This window comes from Streptopelia decaocto (assembly GCF_964273445.1).
Source record: "Streptopelia decaocto genome assembly, chromosome: 3".
Lineage (NCBI taxonomy): Eukaryota > Metazoa > Chordata > Aves > Columbiformes > Columbidae > Streptopelia > Streptopelia decaocto.
Genome location: NC_138656.1, coordinates 117,159,441 through 117,178,851, shown reverse-complemented (window position 1 = coordinate 117,178,851; position 19,411 = coordinate 117,159,441). Strand labels below are relative to the sequence as shown.

General features: G+C 41.2%; 1 protein-coding gene across 1 annotated transcript in view; it reads left to right on the top strand.

Moving 5' to 3' along the window:
- The window catches only part of PKHD1 (PKHD1 ciliary IPT domain containing fibrocystin/polyductin), a gene marked incomplete at both ends in the record, with an annotated part of 268,094 nt that overhangs the window by 12,741 nt on the left and 235,942 nt on the right, over window positions 1-19,411 (top strand). The window contains 16 exons of the mRNA XM_082047184.1: window positions 939-978; window positions 1,541-1,611; window positions 3,478-3,579; window positions 3,880-3,975; window positions 5,137-5,272; window positions 6,142-6,256; window positions 7,108-7,383; window positions 8,105-8,194; window positions 8,898-8,991; window positions 11,493-11,635; window positions 11,819-11,949; window positions 13,083-13,267; window positions 13,677-13,815; window positions 15,887-16,041; window positions 17,176-17,360; window positions 18,386-18,508. Coding sequence (XP_081903310.1) covers window positions 939-978; window positions 1,541-1,611; window positions 3,478-3,579; window positions 3,880-3,975; window positions 5,137-5,272; window positions 6,142-6,256; window positions 7,108-7,383; window positions 8,105-8,194; window positions 8,898-8,991; window positions 11,493-11,635; window positions 11,819-11,949; window positions 13,083-13,267; window positions 13,677-13,815; window positions 15,887-16,041; window positions 17,176-17,360; window positions 18,386-18,508 — 2,081 coding nt within the window. The remainder of the gene's footprint in view (window positions 1-938; window positions 979-1,540; window positions 1,612-3,477; window positions 3,580-3,879; window positions 3,976-5,136; window positions 5,273-6,141; window positions 6,257-7,107; window positions 7,384-8,104; window positions 8,195-8,897; window positions 8,992-11,492; window positions 11,636-11,818; window positions 11,950-13,082; window positions 13,268-13,676; window positions 13,816-15,886; window positions 16,042-17,175; window positions 17,361-18,385; window positions 18,509-19,411) is intronic.

Below are 19,411 nucleotides of genomic sequence, written 5' to 3'. Positions count from 1 at the left end.
CAGTCAGGAATTTGGCTGAGGGTTGAACCCACTTCACCTGCTTCATGTCAGGGTTTACCACAGTTCAACACAACCACTGCAGTGATTCACATCCTCTGCACATCCTTGGAGAAAATGAAGTGTGGTGCTCAAGAGAAACCACGACAGAGATGATGTGAACATTGCTGACTCTAACAATGTCATTTGGGCTTTTGCTCAGGTGTTTTTTTTTTGTTTTTTTTTGGTTTTTTTTTGTTATTTTAACTATTTCTTCTTATATGTGATGGACCTTCCCATTTACTGCTCTGTTATCAGTGAGGAATAAATTAGGTGCCCACTTCTGTTTATGGTTCCTCTGATAGCAGGTTGGATCCCTTTCATTTTTGCTTGCTTGCCGGCACTCTGAAGAAGCTTCTGATTTCTTTATGAGGCTTTGTCTGAGCAGCAAGCTTCCTGCTTGGAAAGTTGACCTGAGTTAAATATATGAAATAGAATTGAATGTCTAGTTCTCATGTAGTCATTGGTGGCACAATTCAATAGCTTGAAATTTAGAGATGTTTTAGGGTGTCTGGGATGTCTCCAGAGCGGTGTAGGAGGTCTTGAAGGATGTCTACACCTTCCTAGCATGGCAAGTGAAGTCAGATAGGATCCATGGAGTATAAGACAACACAGAGCACTTAGGTAACCAAATCCTGCCTCTGAAATTCAGCTTGCAAGTTCAGATACATAACTGCACTTATCTATAGTACAGTGTCTGACTATGATCTAAGGGTCTAAGCTCCCTAAGGTGATATTGGATTCAGTTCCTGCATGAGCACTCTCCCACAATCAACACAGTTACACTGTTGTAAGGAAGAGGAGAATCAAGATGGGACACTTGGACAAGGTTTGGTAGGATGCACTCTTCATGGAGCCCCCCAAACTTCTGCCATAAAGTATATTTCTTTTCTCTCCTCCAGGGTCCCACAATGTTAGCTTCTCGGTGTTTAACAAAGGAAAGTGAGTAAACAAATATTTTTTCTCTCCTTTTTCTGTGGTTTTGCACAGGGACACAGCTTCAGGATAAGTGTATGATGTTTTTACTGAATCTTGTGTTTCATTGCTTAGAAATGAAGTTTTGCTATCTTGAGAAGTTGATCATCAGATTGGGAATGAACAAGGGAATGTTCTTCCCCCAAAGCATCTCTGTTTTGGGGTTTTAAGACCATAGCTTCAGTGCTCAAATCATAAGTCGTCTGTTAATCCTAGGTGAATAAAATCCTTTCACCTCACTTTTAACTCTTCATCCAAATGGGGAAAAAAATTAGCCAAAAAATGAGGTGAAAATGGGTGTTGACAGTGTCAAAGCTGTACTTTACAATGGGACAGTACTTCTAACAAAGAATTTCAGCCGTGTGATGGAGTCTTTTGAATCAGTGCTTCAGTGTGTTGGTGAAGGGTCTTGTTGGTCCTTGTTCAAATGTTTCACTGTTTCTCTGGAGAGTGAGTGTCCAGCTCTGAAAAAGAAGTTCTACTTACTTAAATGGTCAAGGATATCTCAGACGTTTTCTACCTCTTGCAGGTCAGCAGTACACAAAGATGCTTGGCTCATCAGTGCCAAACAGGAGCTTTTCTTGTATCAAACACATTCAGGTATTTCACTGATCCACCTCAACTCCTGCACTGTCCCTTGGCAGTCCCAGCATGGTCTAAGGAGACTTTCCACTGTTGGTCTTCTCAAGGACATAATCCTGTTGTACCCTCAGTTTGGGTGTGCCATTCCCTGCTATGGGCTTGACTACACAAAAATCTGCAGATCAAAAATTTCAGGAAAATTAGATTTGAATGCTAAGACTGGTTGTGCTGCCAGGGGATATATCCTACAGCCCCAGTGAGTTAGTGCTCCTCTTAGACAGGGAGATGTTTGAACTCTGTTTTGGACAGCCTAACTTGAGGCAGTCAGAGGACAGTAGTGTGGCAGGGTTTGGGGTGACGTTGTTTTATTTTTTTTCCTTTTCTGGTCAGATCAGTTGTAGACTGGACATGTCGCACGTAGATGAACCTTTCCCCCTTAAATCACACTGTGTTTGGTAAGGTTGAGATTTTAGAAATGCAGACCTTAGGATGAGACAGATCCCACATCAGCTACAAGGAGGAAATTATGTACAACCACTCCAAGAACTGAGTTTTGGATGAATAGTGGATGACAGGTTACCACATCATTAGTTAAAAATATAAATAATATTAACGTACATTAACAATAATAAACTTTATGTGACATTTACAGCTACACTGTAGATAGCAGACAATGAAATCTTGAGCATCCACTCAAGGTTATGGTCATGGGCAAGCAGACTTCAACCTTAGTCAAAGGTTGTATAAAGCTGAAAGGCCACTTAGTTCACCTGCACAAGTCCCCAGCAAGGTCCCATCAAGCATTTCCCATTAAGTTGACTGAAATTAATGTAAGGAAAGCTCTAGTTCCTTATGGAACATAGACAATACGTGACTGCATTTTGCATATTTTTTATAGCATAGAGCTTCTCTCATCTATACATTCAAACCACTTTGTAGAGAAGGTCAATTTTATGTCAAATTTTATTTACAAATTGAGGCATAGTAAAATGAAATAACCCTGAATGGAGATGATTATTAGCAGAGCACCAGCAGACACAAGATCTGCCAGATCTATCCAGTAGATTGTATTTCACTTGATAGTAGTCAGTATTGTGAAGTGAAGTCTAAACATCAGATAAATTAAGAAAAATACGCAGATCTGGACAAACATCCCACATCTTTTTATTAGTCTTTTTTTTTTTTTTTCAGAACTATACAGGTACAATTGGGTGTTTAAACTAGGACATCTGAGTTACTGTCATCAAAGAGAAAAATGGGTATCCAGTGTGGAAGGGCATGACTGTAAAGAGATAAAATCCCAAAAGATTCTCGTAGTCATGATGCAGACACTTGGACATCAGATGTACAGTGCTCTCCAGTTGACCCTGAAGCCTAAGGGATGATTGGAAAGTGTAGTAACATCTAGCCCTACAGGCTACATTAAGAAGTGAGTCAGACAAGGTTATCCATGTTGTTCATTCCTGGTGTGATCTCAGTGGCTGCCAAAAACCCCATGAAGTGTCAGTGTGATGCCTGTTTCATTCACAAGAGCCCGCTTGGGCTGGAAACAGTGTAAATGCACTGCTGAGTTGGACAGAAATAGGGCTGGGATTAACCTTTCCAATGCTTATTTTCAGTAGTATGTGATAGGATGAGAGGAAATGGCCTCAAGTTGTGCCAGGGGAGGTTTAGATTCAATATTAGGAAAAAAATTCTTCCCCAAAGGGCTGTTGGGCATTGGAACAGGCTGCTCAGGGCAGTGGTTGAGTCACCATCTCTGGAGGGGTTTAAAACACATGTAGATGAGGTTCTTAGGGACATGGTTTAGTGCCACTGTGAGGTTAATAGTTGGACTCTTCCAACCAGAATGATTCTGTGATTCCCCTTTTCCTTCCTCTGTAGAGATAACCTCTGTGTTCCCAGACAGTGGGAGTCTTGGAGGAGGCACCGATCTCACTGTCACAGGGGATTTCTTTGAGGAGCCGGTGCAGGTCACTGTTGCAGGTAAGAGGAGAAATGTATTCAATTTCTTTTTTTTTTTTCTTTTTTATTTTTTTCAATGCAGTGGTCATGGCCCTGACCACAGAACCCAACTGATGTTGATGGATACCAGTGTGGAGGCTGTAGAACTCACCATCAGGAAGGTCCAGTTATTCTGACTGTGGGCATGACCCATATTGCTTGCCTGAACAGTCCAAGCCCAGGCTTTTAGCAAAGTGTTGATACCTTTTGGAAACAAAATGGGTTCACGCTACAGCTCAGCTGTGTTTCCAAGTCTCATTTGTCTGCTTTTCTTGCTGCCAGGTGTCCCTTGTAAAGTCAAGCACGTCTCTCCCCGGCAAATCAGATGCACCATTGAGCCTGTTGGCAAGGGCAGGAGGCTTGATGTCCCCCAACCAGGTACAGTATTCAAATATCTGAAAGTCCAAACAAGCAAATAGTTTTTAATAGTGTACTATTGGTAAGAAAAACGGTGCCATAATTGAAAATAAAATGGAGGACAGAAATAATTTGGTGACTAACGCAATCAAGAAACGGGGCTTTCCAAAATGGTGTCTGCTTCCACATCACGCCATTTTCTCCCAGACTTGATAGGGAAGAGGAGCCACAGAAATGATCCGAGGCTGGAACAGCTCTGCTGGGAGGACAGGATGAGAGAGTTGGGGTGTTCAGCTGGAGAAGAGAAGGTTCTGGAGAGACCTTATTGTTGCATTTCAGTACTTAAAAGGGGCTGATAAGAAAGATGGGAACAGACTTTTTAGCAGGAACTGTTGCAATAGGACAAAGGGTGATGGTTTTAAACTAAAGGAGGGAGATTCAGGCCAGACATGAGGAAGAAATTGTTTCCACTGAGGGTGGTGAGAGCCTGTCCCAGGTTGTCCAGGGAGGTGGTGGATGAACCATCCCTGGAGACATCCCAGGCCAGGCTGGACGGGGCTCTGAGCAACCTGAGCTGGTGAAGATGTCCCTGCTCATGGCAGGGGTGGCACTGGATGAGATTTGAAGGCCCCTTCCAACCCAAACTATCCTATGATCCTATAGCAAGGAAAGGCACAGTGGAGAGCTCAGCTCACAGCTTGCAAATGGGTGATGGTGGGACAAAGGTCAACCTGGTGCATAGTGCAGTGCAAAATGAGGGGAAGAAAATATGGATAATATTTAAAGGAAGGATAGCTGAACTAGAGCTACTGCAGAGGCTCCTTGGGACATTGCTTGAGTGGAGCACTGCAGTAGGAAATTATTGTGCATAAAATGAGGCTCAGCTCATTTTCACTGTGGGTCATCCCAGTACCTTTTCCTGCAGGAGCAGATGTATGAACTTGGTTGGCTGCCCTGCTCTCTGCAGAATTTTGTTCTTTCTGGTGGAAGATTTCAAGGTAGAACAAATTCCCTAAAGTGAGATCTCTGTGCTGCCTTGGACTGCGAAAAAGATCCACAAACAGAGCCAATTTATTATTGAAATTTTCTTTTCTGGCCTGTTTCCTTACACCACTGATTCTAGCATGTGCTCTGGGATTTCTGTTGGCTGCTACTGAGAACACTTTTATTTTAACTTTCTAGGAAACAGAGGGCTTCTCTTTGAAGTCTGGGATGATGCCTCTGATCTGACAGAAGCAGGTCCTGGATATAGATGGCAGTTTGTACCTAACGCCAGTTCCCCAGTAAGATTTCTGTCTGGGGCAAAGAAGTCCTTCAGGTATTCAGTCATCTTGAAAAGAGATGAAGCCACGGCAATCACCTGTAGCGGTGTAAAGTGTAGCAATACCACCTGACAGCTCTTTATAGCAGAGCCTTACTTCATAGCTTCTATAAATCAAAGCAGACCCTCTGTTCCAAGGTCCTTTTGAAGCTCCAAATATGCAGGGAAGGGTTTTATTTCCCCCCCTTTTTCTTTAAATCAGTATTTCTGCTCTCCCTGGCGTAGATGTGGTGAAATATCACAAAAGGAATTGCTGCGGAGGTGGAAGGAGCTCCAGTTAGAAGCTGTCTTGGGAGCTTTGGACAGATGTGGAGGGCCAGATCCTCAGCTGATGTTGGCAGCTGGAGTTAATGAAATAAACTGATTTGCCCCAAGATGCGAATATATCCCAATTGTGTTGGTGCTCATAGTCTCTTCAGATACACCCTTATAAAGCTGTGCAATGTGCACGAATGTTTTAATTTTTCCATTACTTCTCTGTTTTCCTCAGTTGATCTTGTGCATGATTCTGAGTCTTCTGCTCGCTCAGGGTTAAGACCTTGCTTGAGAAGAAATGCACAAAAACATCATCAACAACAAAACCATACGTATCTTCATGGATTTTTTTTTTTTTTGTTTGAAAATTTCTGTAAATCATAAACAACATTTAATACAAAAACAGTTCATTATGAGCTTCTTCCAGCTTGAAAATCACTGAATTTGTTTTTTATATCTTGGTTTCACAGTCTTTCCTTGTTAATCAGTGTACATGTGAAGGTGGGGTGTGGGGCTGGTTTTTGTTTTTGTTTGTGTTTTTTTTTTTCAGTATTTTTTTTGCATATTATGGTTATTCTGCTTTTGTTTATGGGTGTTCTGCTTTCACTTAGCTCCAGGCTTCGTGGATTTTTTGTGGCTCCTCAGACCAACAATTACACCTTCTGGATTCAGGCGGATGGTCAGGCGTCTCTCCATTTAAGTTTGTCCCAGGATCCAGAACAAAAGGTATTACTCTTAGCAGAGAAAAAAAGGACAACTTGATAGGAAAGAGCTTTAATTAAGGTATCATAAGTGGGAATTTCCCCAGTATGAATTGGCTTATTGACCCTTATTATTAATCTGTTACAGAGTGAAAACTGTATGATTTGCTGTTTTATATTGGCCCTATCAGCTGCTCACGTCATAAAAAACACTCACTCTTGCAATCAGAGACTTTGATTGCCATTTCCAGAAGACCTTATTTTTTCAGTTCATTATATCAGCATCACTAACAACCTGTGCAAGGGAACCTGAAGGTTTTTTATCTCACTTCCTCCATTTACTTCTTTTTTTTCCCTATTGAAATTCTGCCCTTTGAAGACATTGGTCCTTCCCTTTGTAAAGCTGACGGGAGCCTATAAATGGTGATCTATTTATCTAAGCTGTTCTTAAGCCTAGTAAGTCAACAGGGCTAGAGTAACATAAATTACTTCTCCTTATTTATTTTTTAAAAAGTAGCATTACTGGTCTTAATAATGGTAACTTACTGCATCTCAGAAGACTGTAGACATAGTTCTTTCGTATTTGGAGGACATAAGATGTAGAACTGAAGTCATCCATAAAAAGCTGTATGGGAACTGTTATTAGGTTCAGCCATAAGAATTAACTTTATAGTATCAAAACCTAAACCAAAGCTATCTGAGATGGCAGCTTTTTCCTGTGTAATAGGAAGGAATGGGTCAATCATCAACCCACTGCTATCAGCTATAAGCACAAGTCTGTTTTGGTTTTTTTTTGAGCTGTGATATTGAACGAAGTGTCTTTTGGGGATGGCGAAATGTCTCTGTTAGTGATTAATTTGTTTGATCTGGACACAGGTGAGAATAGCTTCTCTCCCTGCTGGTAATTCAGAATGGTCCAAGAACTGGGTGAAGAGCTGGAGTGAGAGTTGGCAGCCAAAATCCCAGAAATTTGAACTAACTGTTGGCTCCAAGTACTACCTGGAAGCGCTGCACCATGGAGAGGTGCCCAGCAATGGGATGAGAATCGGAGTCCAGATACATAACACGTGGCTTAATCCCCATGTGGTGAACAACTACTACATCGAGAGGCACGAAATTCGGGCTCATGCCTTGCAGCGTCCAGAAGTGCAGGTCAGTGTTTTGTGCTTGGACCTGGCAGCTGGATCAGCCCTGGTTCAGTTGACAGGGATGGTAGCAAATCCTAATTGTAAAGGCTTTGTCCGTGCTCGATGTGACCTTGTTTTAACCTGCTGAGAAATCTGATTAATAACATCATGAGCTGAAGGTGTTTGTGGCTTTTTGGTGGGCAGATGTGAACCCTATAGTTGCATTATGTTTTAAAATGTAAGCAATGCCGACTCCCCTCAGGTTTTATCTTTACATTAGCACCTCACCTCATGACTTAACACTAATTAATACAAGTTGGAGATAGTTTTTAGTTCCTTCTCTTAGTATCAGAGCACTCAAAGTGCATGTTATCCAGTCAACCCTATATTGCAACTTGATGATGGAAAGTTTCAGCTTGATGAAGCGCTCAGCAACGAGCAAAGTTTGTTCTGGTGTGTAAATCTCAGAGCCGCAGGTCAGAAGCTTTAGTGGCTGTCAGAATATCTGCACAGGTGCAGTATCCCTTATGGTCCTGTTAATGTTAAGAATGGGAGCCCAAGGCTTGTGTCAGGAAAGACCGTGGAGGACAAAAACAGTTTAAGAGCAGCTGAAGGTACTTTTGATTTACAGAGGGTTTAAAAAGGCAAGATGCTGGATGTAAAATCCTCAGTAGAAGATCCATACACCAGGTTTGAAAACTGTGCATCTCATATATCATTTATTTGTTTGTTTCTTTGTCTGCCAGATGTTGACTGTGTCTGGTACAGGGTGTTTCAGTGTCTCCTGGAATAACATATCACGCAGATTGATCCCCACAAATGCTACGGCTCACCAGGTAGGCATCCTTAAATGCAGACACCCAGTCCTCTGCTGGGGTGTAGTGGAGGGAACTCTGGTACTTGGCAGCCATTAAGTGTTTGACCCAGAAGTTGAGATAAACTTTACATGATGTAGAAGTGATTTTTGTGACTGGGAGTGTCTCACAGTGAGATTTTTTGGGGGATTGATTCCCAGCTATATTCTAAGCATATCACAACATCTGACCTTGGCCTGTCAAGTCTGCAATGAAGTGTGTGGTATCTTTAGGTACTGGACCCTTGGATTTCTTCTCTAATATGTAATTTGTCGTGAATGGCTCTTCCTCCAGGCAGGAGCTCTAGTCTGGCTTCTTCAAAATCCCATAGGCTCTTGATGCAGTAGTTGGTCACTGTCAAAACTACCTTGGGTGAGTCTTGGACATCTGGTCAACACAACAGGAGGAGCATGCAGACGCCCAGGCCGTGATATAATTTGTATAAGAAATCTGCACCTTTCTGAGGATGTCTCACACTCCTGAAGGGTATCAGACCTGAAATTTTATGCTCTGTGTTGTAGATGGTAAAATTCAGCTCCATTTGATTACCTGCTCATTCAGAGCTGCCTCGCCACTGCTCCCCACCTGATGAAAAACGTGTTGATGTGTGTTGGAGCTCTCTGCTGAAATGAGCCAGAAACTGTTGGACTGCAGCTAATTTTCATGTTCCTAATTTTTTTTAAAGGTGCAAACAGCAATAGAGGAACTCCTTTCAATAGAATGTGAAACCAAGCCAGCTTCTGCTAAAATCCTCTTCCACGATGACTTTGAGAAAGAAGGTAGTGATCTTCTGTGACAAATAAGCAGTATTTACTGTGAGAGCTGATTTCCTTTTATGAAATAAATGACCTTCAAACTTTTAATGGCATTAAAAGTACACTTTTGATGGGTTTAAGTACATACATTCATGTTTCTCAGCTATTCATTATTTGGATGTATTCTGATGGGGGAGTTTATGGAACAGATATTTAAACCAATATGATTAATGTAGTGATGAGACATTCTTTCTGAAATATGTTGCATGATGTGGTCATTGCAACACACTTATTAAAGCAGGTAATATGTTTTAGTTGATAGTGCTGGGTCCTGCACTTGGGTCACAACAACCCCATGAATGCTACAGGCCCAGGGAAGAGCAGCTGGAAAGTGCCTGGGGGAAAAAGACCTGGGGGTGTTGGTGACAGCAGCTGAACATGAGCCAGTGAGTGCCCAGGTGGCCAAGAGGCCATCAGCATCCTGGCTTGTATCAGGAATAGTTTGGCCAGCAGGACTAGAGAAGCGATTGTGCCTGAGGGGTTCAGCTGGAGAACAGGAGGTGAGGGGAGACCTTCTGATCTCTGAACTGCCTGAAAGGAGCTTGGAGAATGGAGGGTGTTGGTCTCCTCTCCCACATCGCAAGTGATAGGACAAGAGGAAATGGCCTCAAGTTGCACCAGGGAAGGCTTAGATTGGATATTAGGAAAAATTTCTTCACGGAAAGGGTCGTCAGGCATTGGAACAGGCTGCCCAGGGCAGTGGTGGAGTCACCATCCCTGGAGGGGCTTAAAAGGCATTTAGATGAGGTTCTTAGGGACATGGTTTAATGCTAGAGTTCGGTTAGGTGAACAGTTGGACTAGATGATCCTGAGGGTGTCTTTCCACTGAAACAATTCAATGATTCTATCACTATTAGAAGTAGAGATAAAAAATCCAAGTTCTGGCACATGTGAAATTATTGATGTTTCAATATGCCTGCTGGAAAAGCAAACCTGGCGTAGCCCATGGCTACAGCTCAGGCTGTGGAAATGAACGATTTTGGCTCTGGAGCTCTTCACTTTCAGTGTTTCTTGATGACTGAAACTGAAACAGTGCAAATATCTGTGGTACACTTGACTGGTCAGACAGGCATAAAACATTAATTGCTTCTGTAAAAAAATATATATATATTTATAATAGTTTGCTATCATGAAGCTATTGTGCACATCAGAATGTTCCTTTATTTTATATACCTGACAACAAGAACAGTGTCTTAATCCTATGCCAAAAAGCAGATGACTGCCTAGACACCTCGTCTCATGTCCTTGTATTTAGTATGGATGGAGAACAAGTCCTAGCCAGTAATATGTATATTTGGTGATTGGTTCCTCCAAGTGGAGGAAAGTAGTTAATTAACTTAATTGTTAATGGAGGGAAGCTTTAGGCAAAAAAAATGGAATAGAAATTGGACATTCTTAACCTAATTATGTGATTCCAAATCTACAGTTCTGCCAACAAACAAAAAGGAAAAACTTGAGCTAAAAGCCAATGATGGTTATTTAGGTCCTAAAAGACAGGAGAACAATGGTGAAATTGTGGTGAATGGATGACAGAAGAATAAAGGAGCAGCCACACACATTCAGACCAAGCTCTATCTACCTCAGTGTCCTGCCGTCAAGAGAAACCAAAACGGATACCTAGGGAAGACTAAAAACTGGATGACTATGTAAAATAATTAATCATTAATTCTCTCCAGATAGAAAGTATTTTCAGCTCAATTATTCTCTTGAGGGTGATTTTTTTTTTCTTTTAAATATATGTACTTTAGTGATTCTCCTTGCCCTGTATTTACAAAGTCTGCCCTTGAACACCGCCAAACTACTGCATTCATAATTTCTTCCAGTGAAGATTTCAACAGGCCCATCGCTTGTTGTGCAAAGACCCAAAATGTAAAATGACCACATTTTGATTTTTTTTTTTCTTTCCCCTCAAGCCCTGCTATTAACTTCATTTGGCAGGCTTTATTTTTCACTGGGAGAAAAGTTGAGTTGTCGGTACTTACCGATGGAAGAAATTCTCTTATGTACTAGAAACAGAAGAAATCCCAGTAGTTTTTCAACAACATCATTGATAGACCAATGGAACAAACATTCCAAGGGGAAGGTGGATTCACTATTGCTTTATACATAATTTTCCAGCTTTCTCTGAGTGTTTTCTGGAAAGAAAGAGATTGGGTCAAAATACTCTATCTGGCTAAAGACAGAGTTATTTGACATGAGATTTTATGGTCAGAACAGTAATTTAATGGTCCCTCGTGCTTTTCAGCACCCTTAAACTGGTGAACAATCACCCTGCAGATGTTCACAATTTATCTGGGTAGAATAATACTTAAGAAAAAGACTTTTTGACAAGTATTGGATACTCACTTCCTGTGCTTTCATGAATCTCCTGACTGTGTCTTCTGAATTATTTTCAAGCCTGTCATCCCCTGTGTTTTTTTTTTAATTATTATTATTTTATATATTTATATATTTTATTCTGTCAGATATGAAGGACTTCGTTACCACAGGACACATTGTCAGTGGTACAGAACCTTTCTGTGGCAGGTTCAGCATTCACAGACCAAGCCAGTTGGTGAAAACTTCCCCATCAACTCTACCAAGATATGACCTTGCTGAATACACACATGTAAGTGGGTGCTTCTGCTAAGCAGGTTGCACTGGGGAGTGAATACTAAGAACCAAATCTGACCTTGAATAAAATATTTCCCTACTAATATGAAATAGAATATAATGTCTTCTATGGACATTACTCATAAATTACCTGCTTTGATTTGTGAAAGTTTTTTTTTTTTTCCCCCCATTTTTGCAGGTGTGTTTTGCACATAAAGGCCATATGAGCAATGTCCTTCATATCTCAGTGTCCTACACCAATGTCTCTTTATGTTCAGTGAAGAGGAACCTTACCTGCCTTTGCGATTTCAATGAAGCCGACTCTAAAAGGTATCCAGATGCTTATAGTTTCCAGTGATGACACTTACCATAGTAAGGTGTCCAAGGAAAACTAGAAATAAGTTCTTATTTGTACAGAAACAATCTGTCAGCTGGGGGAAGCTCACACATCCTCTGGCCCTGCAAAGGCATTCCTCAGACATATTTCCATTATTTTTGAGGACTTATTGAGTAAATCTGGGTGTTAGGACAAAAATCTGGTGATAGGACAAGAGGAAACGGCCTCGAGTTGCGCCAGGGAAGGTTTAGATTGGATATTAGGAAAGGGTTGTCAGGCACTGGAACAGGCTGCCTAGGGCAGTGGTGGAGTCACCGTCCCTGAAGGTATTTAAAAGACACATAGACGAGGTTCTTAGGAATATGGTTTAGAGGTGGACTTGACAGTTAAGTGAACAGTTGGACTCCATGATCTTAAAGGTCTTTTTCAACCCAAATGATTGTTATGATTATATAGATTTTCTGCAGTGAGACAAATAGATGATTTTTTTTTTTTCTTGTGAGATCATTGGTAAACAAAATTTTGAAAGTTGATATAATCTTTGGCTTTCTTTATTTCACTTAGATGAGCAGGAAACATTTGGTGTTAGAATTACAGTTAGGGGCAGGCAAACTTAAAAAATCAGGAGTCTCTGGAGAACTTCAGGAAGATAATTTGGCAGCTCAGGTATGTGTAAGGTGGTGTGAGGGGTGTGTGTGCATGCCTGGAAGGGTAAAAAGGGGTTTGGATTAAATTACTACACGATGGAGAGAGATGGAAGCCTTGAGAAATCATATGGTATTCCCAAGAGTCCTGATCTCTGGATTTACTCCTGTTGAAGTGACTGAGATTATTGTAGTGTTTTTGCCAAAAATAGAGCAGCCACAGTCATTCTCACACCCCAGTCTTGTGATGCACAGATGGATACCTAAACAGAAATCTGAATCTTTGTTTCTCACTAACACCCAACAAAGACATATAGAGAGTGACCACAAGTCATTGAGTATGTGTCTTATGTATAAGTAACAACTGTAGTAATAACAGCAGTACCTGATGTCACCTGGAAGCTTCACAAAGCACCTCAAAAGTCAATTATTGCCACTACCTCATAGCAAAAGAGAGCTTGCACATCTTTGGTGTCTTCCAGCTGGACATTCACCTGCACTGACCTCTGGAAGGGTTGTGTGAATCGCTCCGCGCTTCTCCAGGACCTCCCTGCCAATTCTCCAGTGTTTGTGCATCAGATTGACTTGTTGAGCCCTGTACTTCAAAATAAAAAATCTGGGTCATTTTACCTTGATGAAGTCATCATTGCAGACAGAGCTGTGGCTGGTAAAGGAATCTTTTTATTTCTTTTCTGTTAATGTTACAACCTTTCCAGGCTACTCCATTGAAATATTTAATTATGGGGCTGGTTGAAACTTTTTCAAAGGGGAAGGGTATTTCACAACAGGCACAAAAGTAATTCTGTTTTCTTGAACTTATATTTTTTGTGGTGAAAACAATCAAGAAGGAATTGACAAAAAAAAAGTATTTTTGTTTATTTTCAAATGTGTTTCTACAAATTCTTCAATTGTCTTGCCCAGAAAAAAATAAAACAAAACAAAACCATCACCAACAAAACACCAAAAAAAAACCAAACCAAAACAAAAACCCAAGAAGCTATGAATTGAAAATAACCTCAGCATAAAGACAGCTATTTTCCTTGCTCTAATGAATGCGTGTGCTCTTTTTCTTTCAGTTTCTCAGAGGGATCCCAAACCACCTTGGCTGGGAGGGAGAGTAGTTGAAAAAGTATCTGTGACGGGTTCTTCTCCTACTTACAATGTGTCCTGGATGGTGTCTGGCTGTGGTGCAAGTCTGCCCCTTCTCTCCCTAAGGTATGGACAGTGAGTAGGTTATCTCAATACCTGTAATCCTGCAGTTCAACCTGACACATCTGGAGCAAGTTTTGTCCAAGACTGGACATGGGAAGCAGTGGAGGATAAGGTTGCAGTTTGGCAGTCCTTGTGGTTTCGTTGGGGTCTTCTCATCTAGGCATTTCTAATGGACCATTTTCAGACTGTTTAAACTGCTGAATCACACAGAGATATTTGTACTCAGCTTTGAGCTTTGCTCACCATGTAGGATCTTGAACCTATGTTGTAGACATCTTAGTGAAAGGTACCTGATTCTGGTATTAATCAGATCTTCTGATTCTTGAAGTTCCATAGTATGAGTGGCATTCAGCTGCTGAACCAGAGGTACTTAAGATGTTTCAGCTAATCTAGGGTATGTAAGATATGTGTGGGCCACCAAGATATGACGTAGGACTAGAAGGAACTATATGACCTTCTGGAACAGTGGATGGAGAACAGCCAGAGATGCTCCCAAACAACTTGAATAACACCTGTTGCTGTGTTAGTCAATGGAAGTCCACCTTATGTGTCTCTGTTTACTGAGATGGTTTGTGTTCTGGAAATCCCAACATGAAAGAGGAGGTCAAGCCAAAAGTTAAGCAGATCAGAGAGAACAACATTAAAGGGCCCTACTGGCAGAGAATAAGTCCTGTAAATGTTGGATTGTGTCCACTTGAGTCAGCAAGGACCTAGTGGGGATAGAGCCAGGCAAGAGTGAAGCTGGAATGATGCAGCCCCTTCTCTACAGCAGTCAGCTCTTCATTTGGATCAGTTACTTCACTTATTGACTTGCTCAGGTGTCCATAGGAAAGCTCCTTTCAGAAGAAGGTGAACGTCAGTCTGCTGTAACTTAATTTGGTGTCTTACCTTGTGGTGTCTCCTCTTTCCAGCAAAAGCAAAGCAATGTGTCGTTAGTTTTGAATGGCCTAAAGAGAGAAATATTCTCCTTTAAGCAGTGGCTAAAAATTGAAGAAAATTAGCCTGTTTGGTCCGGTTTCCAGAGCAGCCAAGTGAAATCCAAGGCTTTGGTGAATTCATCAGTCACCTGCTGGGGTTCAGAGACATAATCCTGGTCAGCACAAAGGAAAAGACTGGTGTGAAAATGCCTTGGATGGAAAGATCTAAGAAGCTCAACGTTTAGCTTATCTGAAAGAGGATTATGAGACAGATTGATCACAGTACCTCTCAACAAGGAGAAAAAGAAATGTTTGGCACTGGTCAGCTTTTCCATCTCACCAAAGAAGAAATAAAGGAAACCGGTGTGTGATGTTGAAGTCAAGACTGAAAAGAAAAGTCAGTTCATGCTTTAAAAATGGGTGGGATGGTCACTGTCTTAGAATGTCTTCAAAATAAACTTGGCTCTTTTTCTTAACTGAGCATATTCTGGGCTTTATTATTACTTGCAACAGTTGGGACAGAAATATTAGCTAAAATCTGATGTACTGGCTGTACATCAGATGAGAAGGCTCTCAGGTCCTTTTGGCTTCATATTATTAAAATTTGCTCTGCAAAAGCCGTGGCTGAGCTCAGAGTCTTCAGCTGTTAACCAGACACTTAACCACATGGTGGCATCATTGTATCACAGAGAGTCTATCTTTCCTTTAAAAAAAGAGAGTTTTAGTGACAAGGGAAAAAAAATTAAATTTTTGAAACTGGGGTTTGGTTGAAGTCCTATATGAAATTTTGTTGCAATTCAGGGGAATTAAGATTTTAATAGACTCAAAGAGACTACAGGATTAAGTAAAAAAGCTTTATGCTGCATTGTTGATCCTTTAAAACTACCAGTACTGGGGCAGGACTTGCTTGTGCTTGGTGTTGCATTAACTATTTCTTCTATCACAATTAAAAAAAGGGTATTTTTCCACTGTTTTCTGTCATGTGTGTTGTCTACATCATGTAGGTATAACTTGGGAGTATTCAATTCTGTTTGAACTCTGAATGTATTCTCCCCAGGTCCTTCAAGACTGTTGTTCCCATGGGTGGTGGTTGACATGGGGGTGTCACAAGTGGGGTTCTTGACTGTTTATGTCTTCATGCAAACCCTGTCACACAGAGGTGCTTTGCTTGGGGAAGGCTCTAAGGAGGATGGCTACCTCTATGTCTCCACGGAGGATGTGAGAGTTGGCCTCACCATTCAGAGACTCCAAAAGTCATCCCCACCTATCGGAGGGACTTTCTGCATCCACTTGGCCAACACAGTAATATCAGGTAAGAGAAGATGCAAGCCCAGTTCCTGGGTTTCCTTTGGAGGAAGCCAAGTGAAGAAGAGACAATATTGAAACTTGGAAATGCTTGGGATACAGTCCGGCAGGTTAAACTTATTGTGATAGTTTCTAGATCTTTGCATTTTATGTCATTTGAGACAAGATTTAAGGATTATAGGCAGGGTTGTTCCAAAATCCAGGCAACCACTATGAAATACTTGGCTTTAAAGAAGATTTTGCATCTCAAGATTTCATTACGCTGATGTTTCTCCAACATGTGTACTTCTGATTTTCTTGTATGATAAGACCCTTGCAGGTTACCAGGAAATTAATTCTCTTCTAGGATTATCGGGACTGTTAATTGGTTTGCAGATACCACACAAGCTTTGTGCATACAATTGCTTGAGTTAATCACCCTTTAGGTGTGTTAGGTTTTCTTGCACTTGGTATATATAATCAAAGAAGCTTAGGATTAAAGTGAGCAAGGCCAATTATAAAGTTCTTGACTGAGGAACTGGTGACTCAGTTATAAAGTCAAATGGTAAAATAGGAAAATGCATCTCAATAGTGCCCTGCTTTGAACATAATCTTTTAAAAACAGAGTCATTCCTCTTACCCTGTTCCCAGGTCTTGTACTTTCCCCTCCTTCTTATGAATTGGTTTAGAAATATTTATTATATCTGCAGCTTTAGATGTCTCCAGGTGTCTATGTCAAAAGAAATTAAACATCATTTGTATTTATTTGGGATTGAACTCTCCAAAGTGTTCTTGAGAGGCTGGTTCCCCCATGCCCCTCACACCTAGGTAGGTTCTGACCTTTCTATTTTGAAGGAGCATAACTTGCACATTGAAATTTCACGCCTCCCAAAAATGTAGGTTGTATGTAATGAAAAGTATTATTTACACAAAATTTCTGATGGTCCCAACTGGGAAAATGTTTCTAGGTTTTCTAAGCTATTAAATAGTGCAGATCTTTTGGCATTTGACACCCATTAAATTTCTCTCTGCTGCTGGTAGTTACAGATATTTGAACCACAACAGCCTCACACTGATAATGAAACGTCTTTCTTTTCTAGGAGCAGGTAGCTGTGGTCTCCTAAGGATGAGGATATCCACTTTTTTCTAATGTCTTTTGCAGGCGTTTCAGTGCACATCTCCTCCCACCATCTCCGTCAGCTTTTGCAAGACAACACCGGCAGTTCTACAGCCCCGTACTTCAACACCAGTGACTTAATCGTGACCAAAGACTCAAACTCTTGCTATGAAAGAATCTGGACTCTGACTTGGAAGACAAAAGCTGGGGACTTGCCCATTATTATCAATGTATAGTAATTTCTTTTACTAACACCTGCTTTGAACCTCATTCAAAGTCTTGGCCTTGGCTGATTAATTCTCTCAGCATTTGTTTTTATGCAGACACGGATGGGACCTTAAGTTAAGTGTCTTCCCATCAGGAATAGCAGCTTAAGCAAATTACAGATTAGATGATTAAAAAAGCAATTGTAGTTACAGGAGAAGAAATTACATCTGCAGAGTCTGTGCTTCAAAATGAGGAAGCTAGATTGTAAGTTCTGTGCTTGGTTGCAGTTGTGCAGAATGAAGTGTCTGCTATACTGAAATGAAAATAGTTATAATCACATAGTTCAGTAACTGAATCTCAACACAGGTTTGTGGCTTCATTCACGGGACAGGAAGGTCTTTTTCTAAGAACTATTCTGTATGGGTTCATATATGGTTCTTTTAAGTCACAGATTAAGGTTCAGTTCACTCTGTCCTATCTCAAGATTTAGTAAGTTTTCCTTCAAGCACAAGTATCTTTTTTGAATAAGGACTCAGATTGAGCTGCTTCTTTCCCAGAAAGAAAAAAATATTTATTTGTATATCCAGCTTCTAAAAGTGTAAAATTAGTTTTGAAGCAAAGAATTCTCATGCTCAAGGCATTGACCTGGATGGCAAAAAAAGACTTAAGCTGCATTTTCAGCTGTAGCACAGGTCTTTTTATCACCTAAAGTCCCGTCTTTGAGAAGCCGATGTTCAAACCTATTTCCTTGCCTGATTCCAAATTATATTTGTCAGTATTGGAAGTTTATTTGCAAATTTGGTTCCTGAATCTCTTTGCCTCAGTTTCTTACCTGTAAGGTGAGGATGGGAACAGGAAGGTGTTGTGAAGTCTTGGGCAATGAAACTTTAGATCTAGAGGTAGAAGTCACAGAAGAAGTGTGAGAAGAGATTTCCAGGAGTTATTTGCTGCCTTGTAATGACTCTGTATGAACCCTGGGGGAAAGATTTTAATTTAAAATCACAGGATAGAAAGGGGTAAGGAATTCAGATTCTTTGTTCTTTTCCAGGTCTCTGCTGAAAACCTCATTGGTCTGAAGCCAACTGTTTCTAGTCGTGTGGTTTATGATGGGGGTGTGTTTATTGGGCCAATATTTGGGGACATGCTTGCTACCTTCAATAACAAACCACAGGTGAGTTCATGTGCTGTCACACTTCCTACTGATTCACTTGAGTCAGGGAGGTCACAGGTATTCAGGAACCTACTTTTGCCATTAAATTCTTTCGGAAATCTCCTGTTCCGTGCTTTGCCATGAATCAGTCAGATTCATCTCCCTGGCTTGTGCAGCAGGACTTTCCTCCAAGAGCATATTGCAGGTGAGGAGAATGATCATCATGAGTGATGGAAGACAACCTATTTCTTTTGAGGCAGTGGCCAAGGGCTGACATCTTTGTACCACCCCTGGGTCTTATGGTGCTGGCCACCAAACTCAGGAATGACACTATTAATTTGCAGAATTCCAGCTGTTACACTGATAGGCAAAATAAATGAGGTGGTGGCTGCGGTACTAGTCTGTGAATTAGGCAAGTCCCTCAGCCTCTGTGGGTCTCAGTTCTTGCACGAAAAGGGAGCGAGGAGGGATTCCTGGCTGAATGAGTCTGCTGGATGGAGTCATGTGCTGCAAACTCAGATGTTGTTGAGCAATGCGCGTTGCTGGCTTTGCTTGCAGCAAAGGCTGCTGGGCATTGTAGTTAAACCAGAGTGATGCTGGATGTGCTCGAAGCACAGCTGTGCAGCACTTGGGACTAGGTCATCCTAGTTTTTTTGGCAAGCCTGTTCCCCAGACATGATGACTACATCCCTACTTCCAGTGGCTCAACCAGGTATGATATCTCTGCCATCTGTGGTACAGACATACCCTCAAATAGACCAAAGGAAACAAGAACAGAAGCAGCAATCAGATTTCCTCCTCATTTTTGAAACTTTATTCTGGCTTGCTGCTAGTAGCAAGTGTAAAATTGTCCCTCTAATTATTGTTTCTCTGTTCAAGCAGAGTACCTTGCAACTCTGTGCTCCCTGCATTTCTCAGAGACAG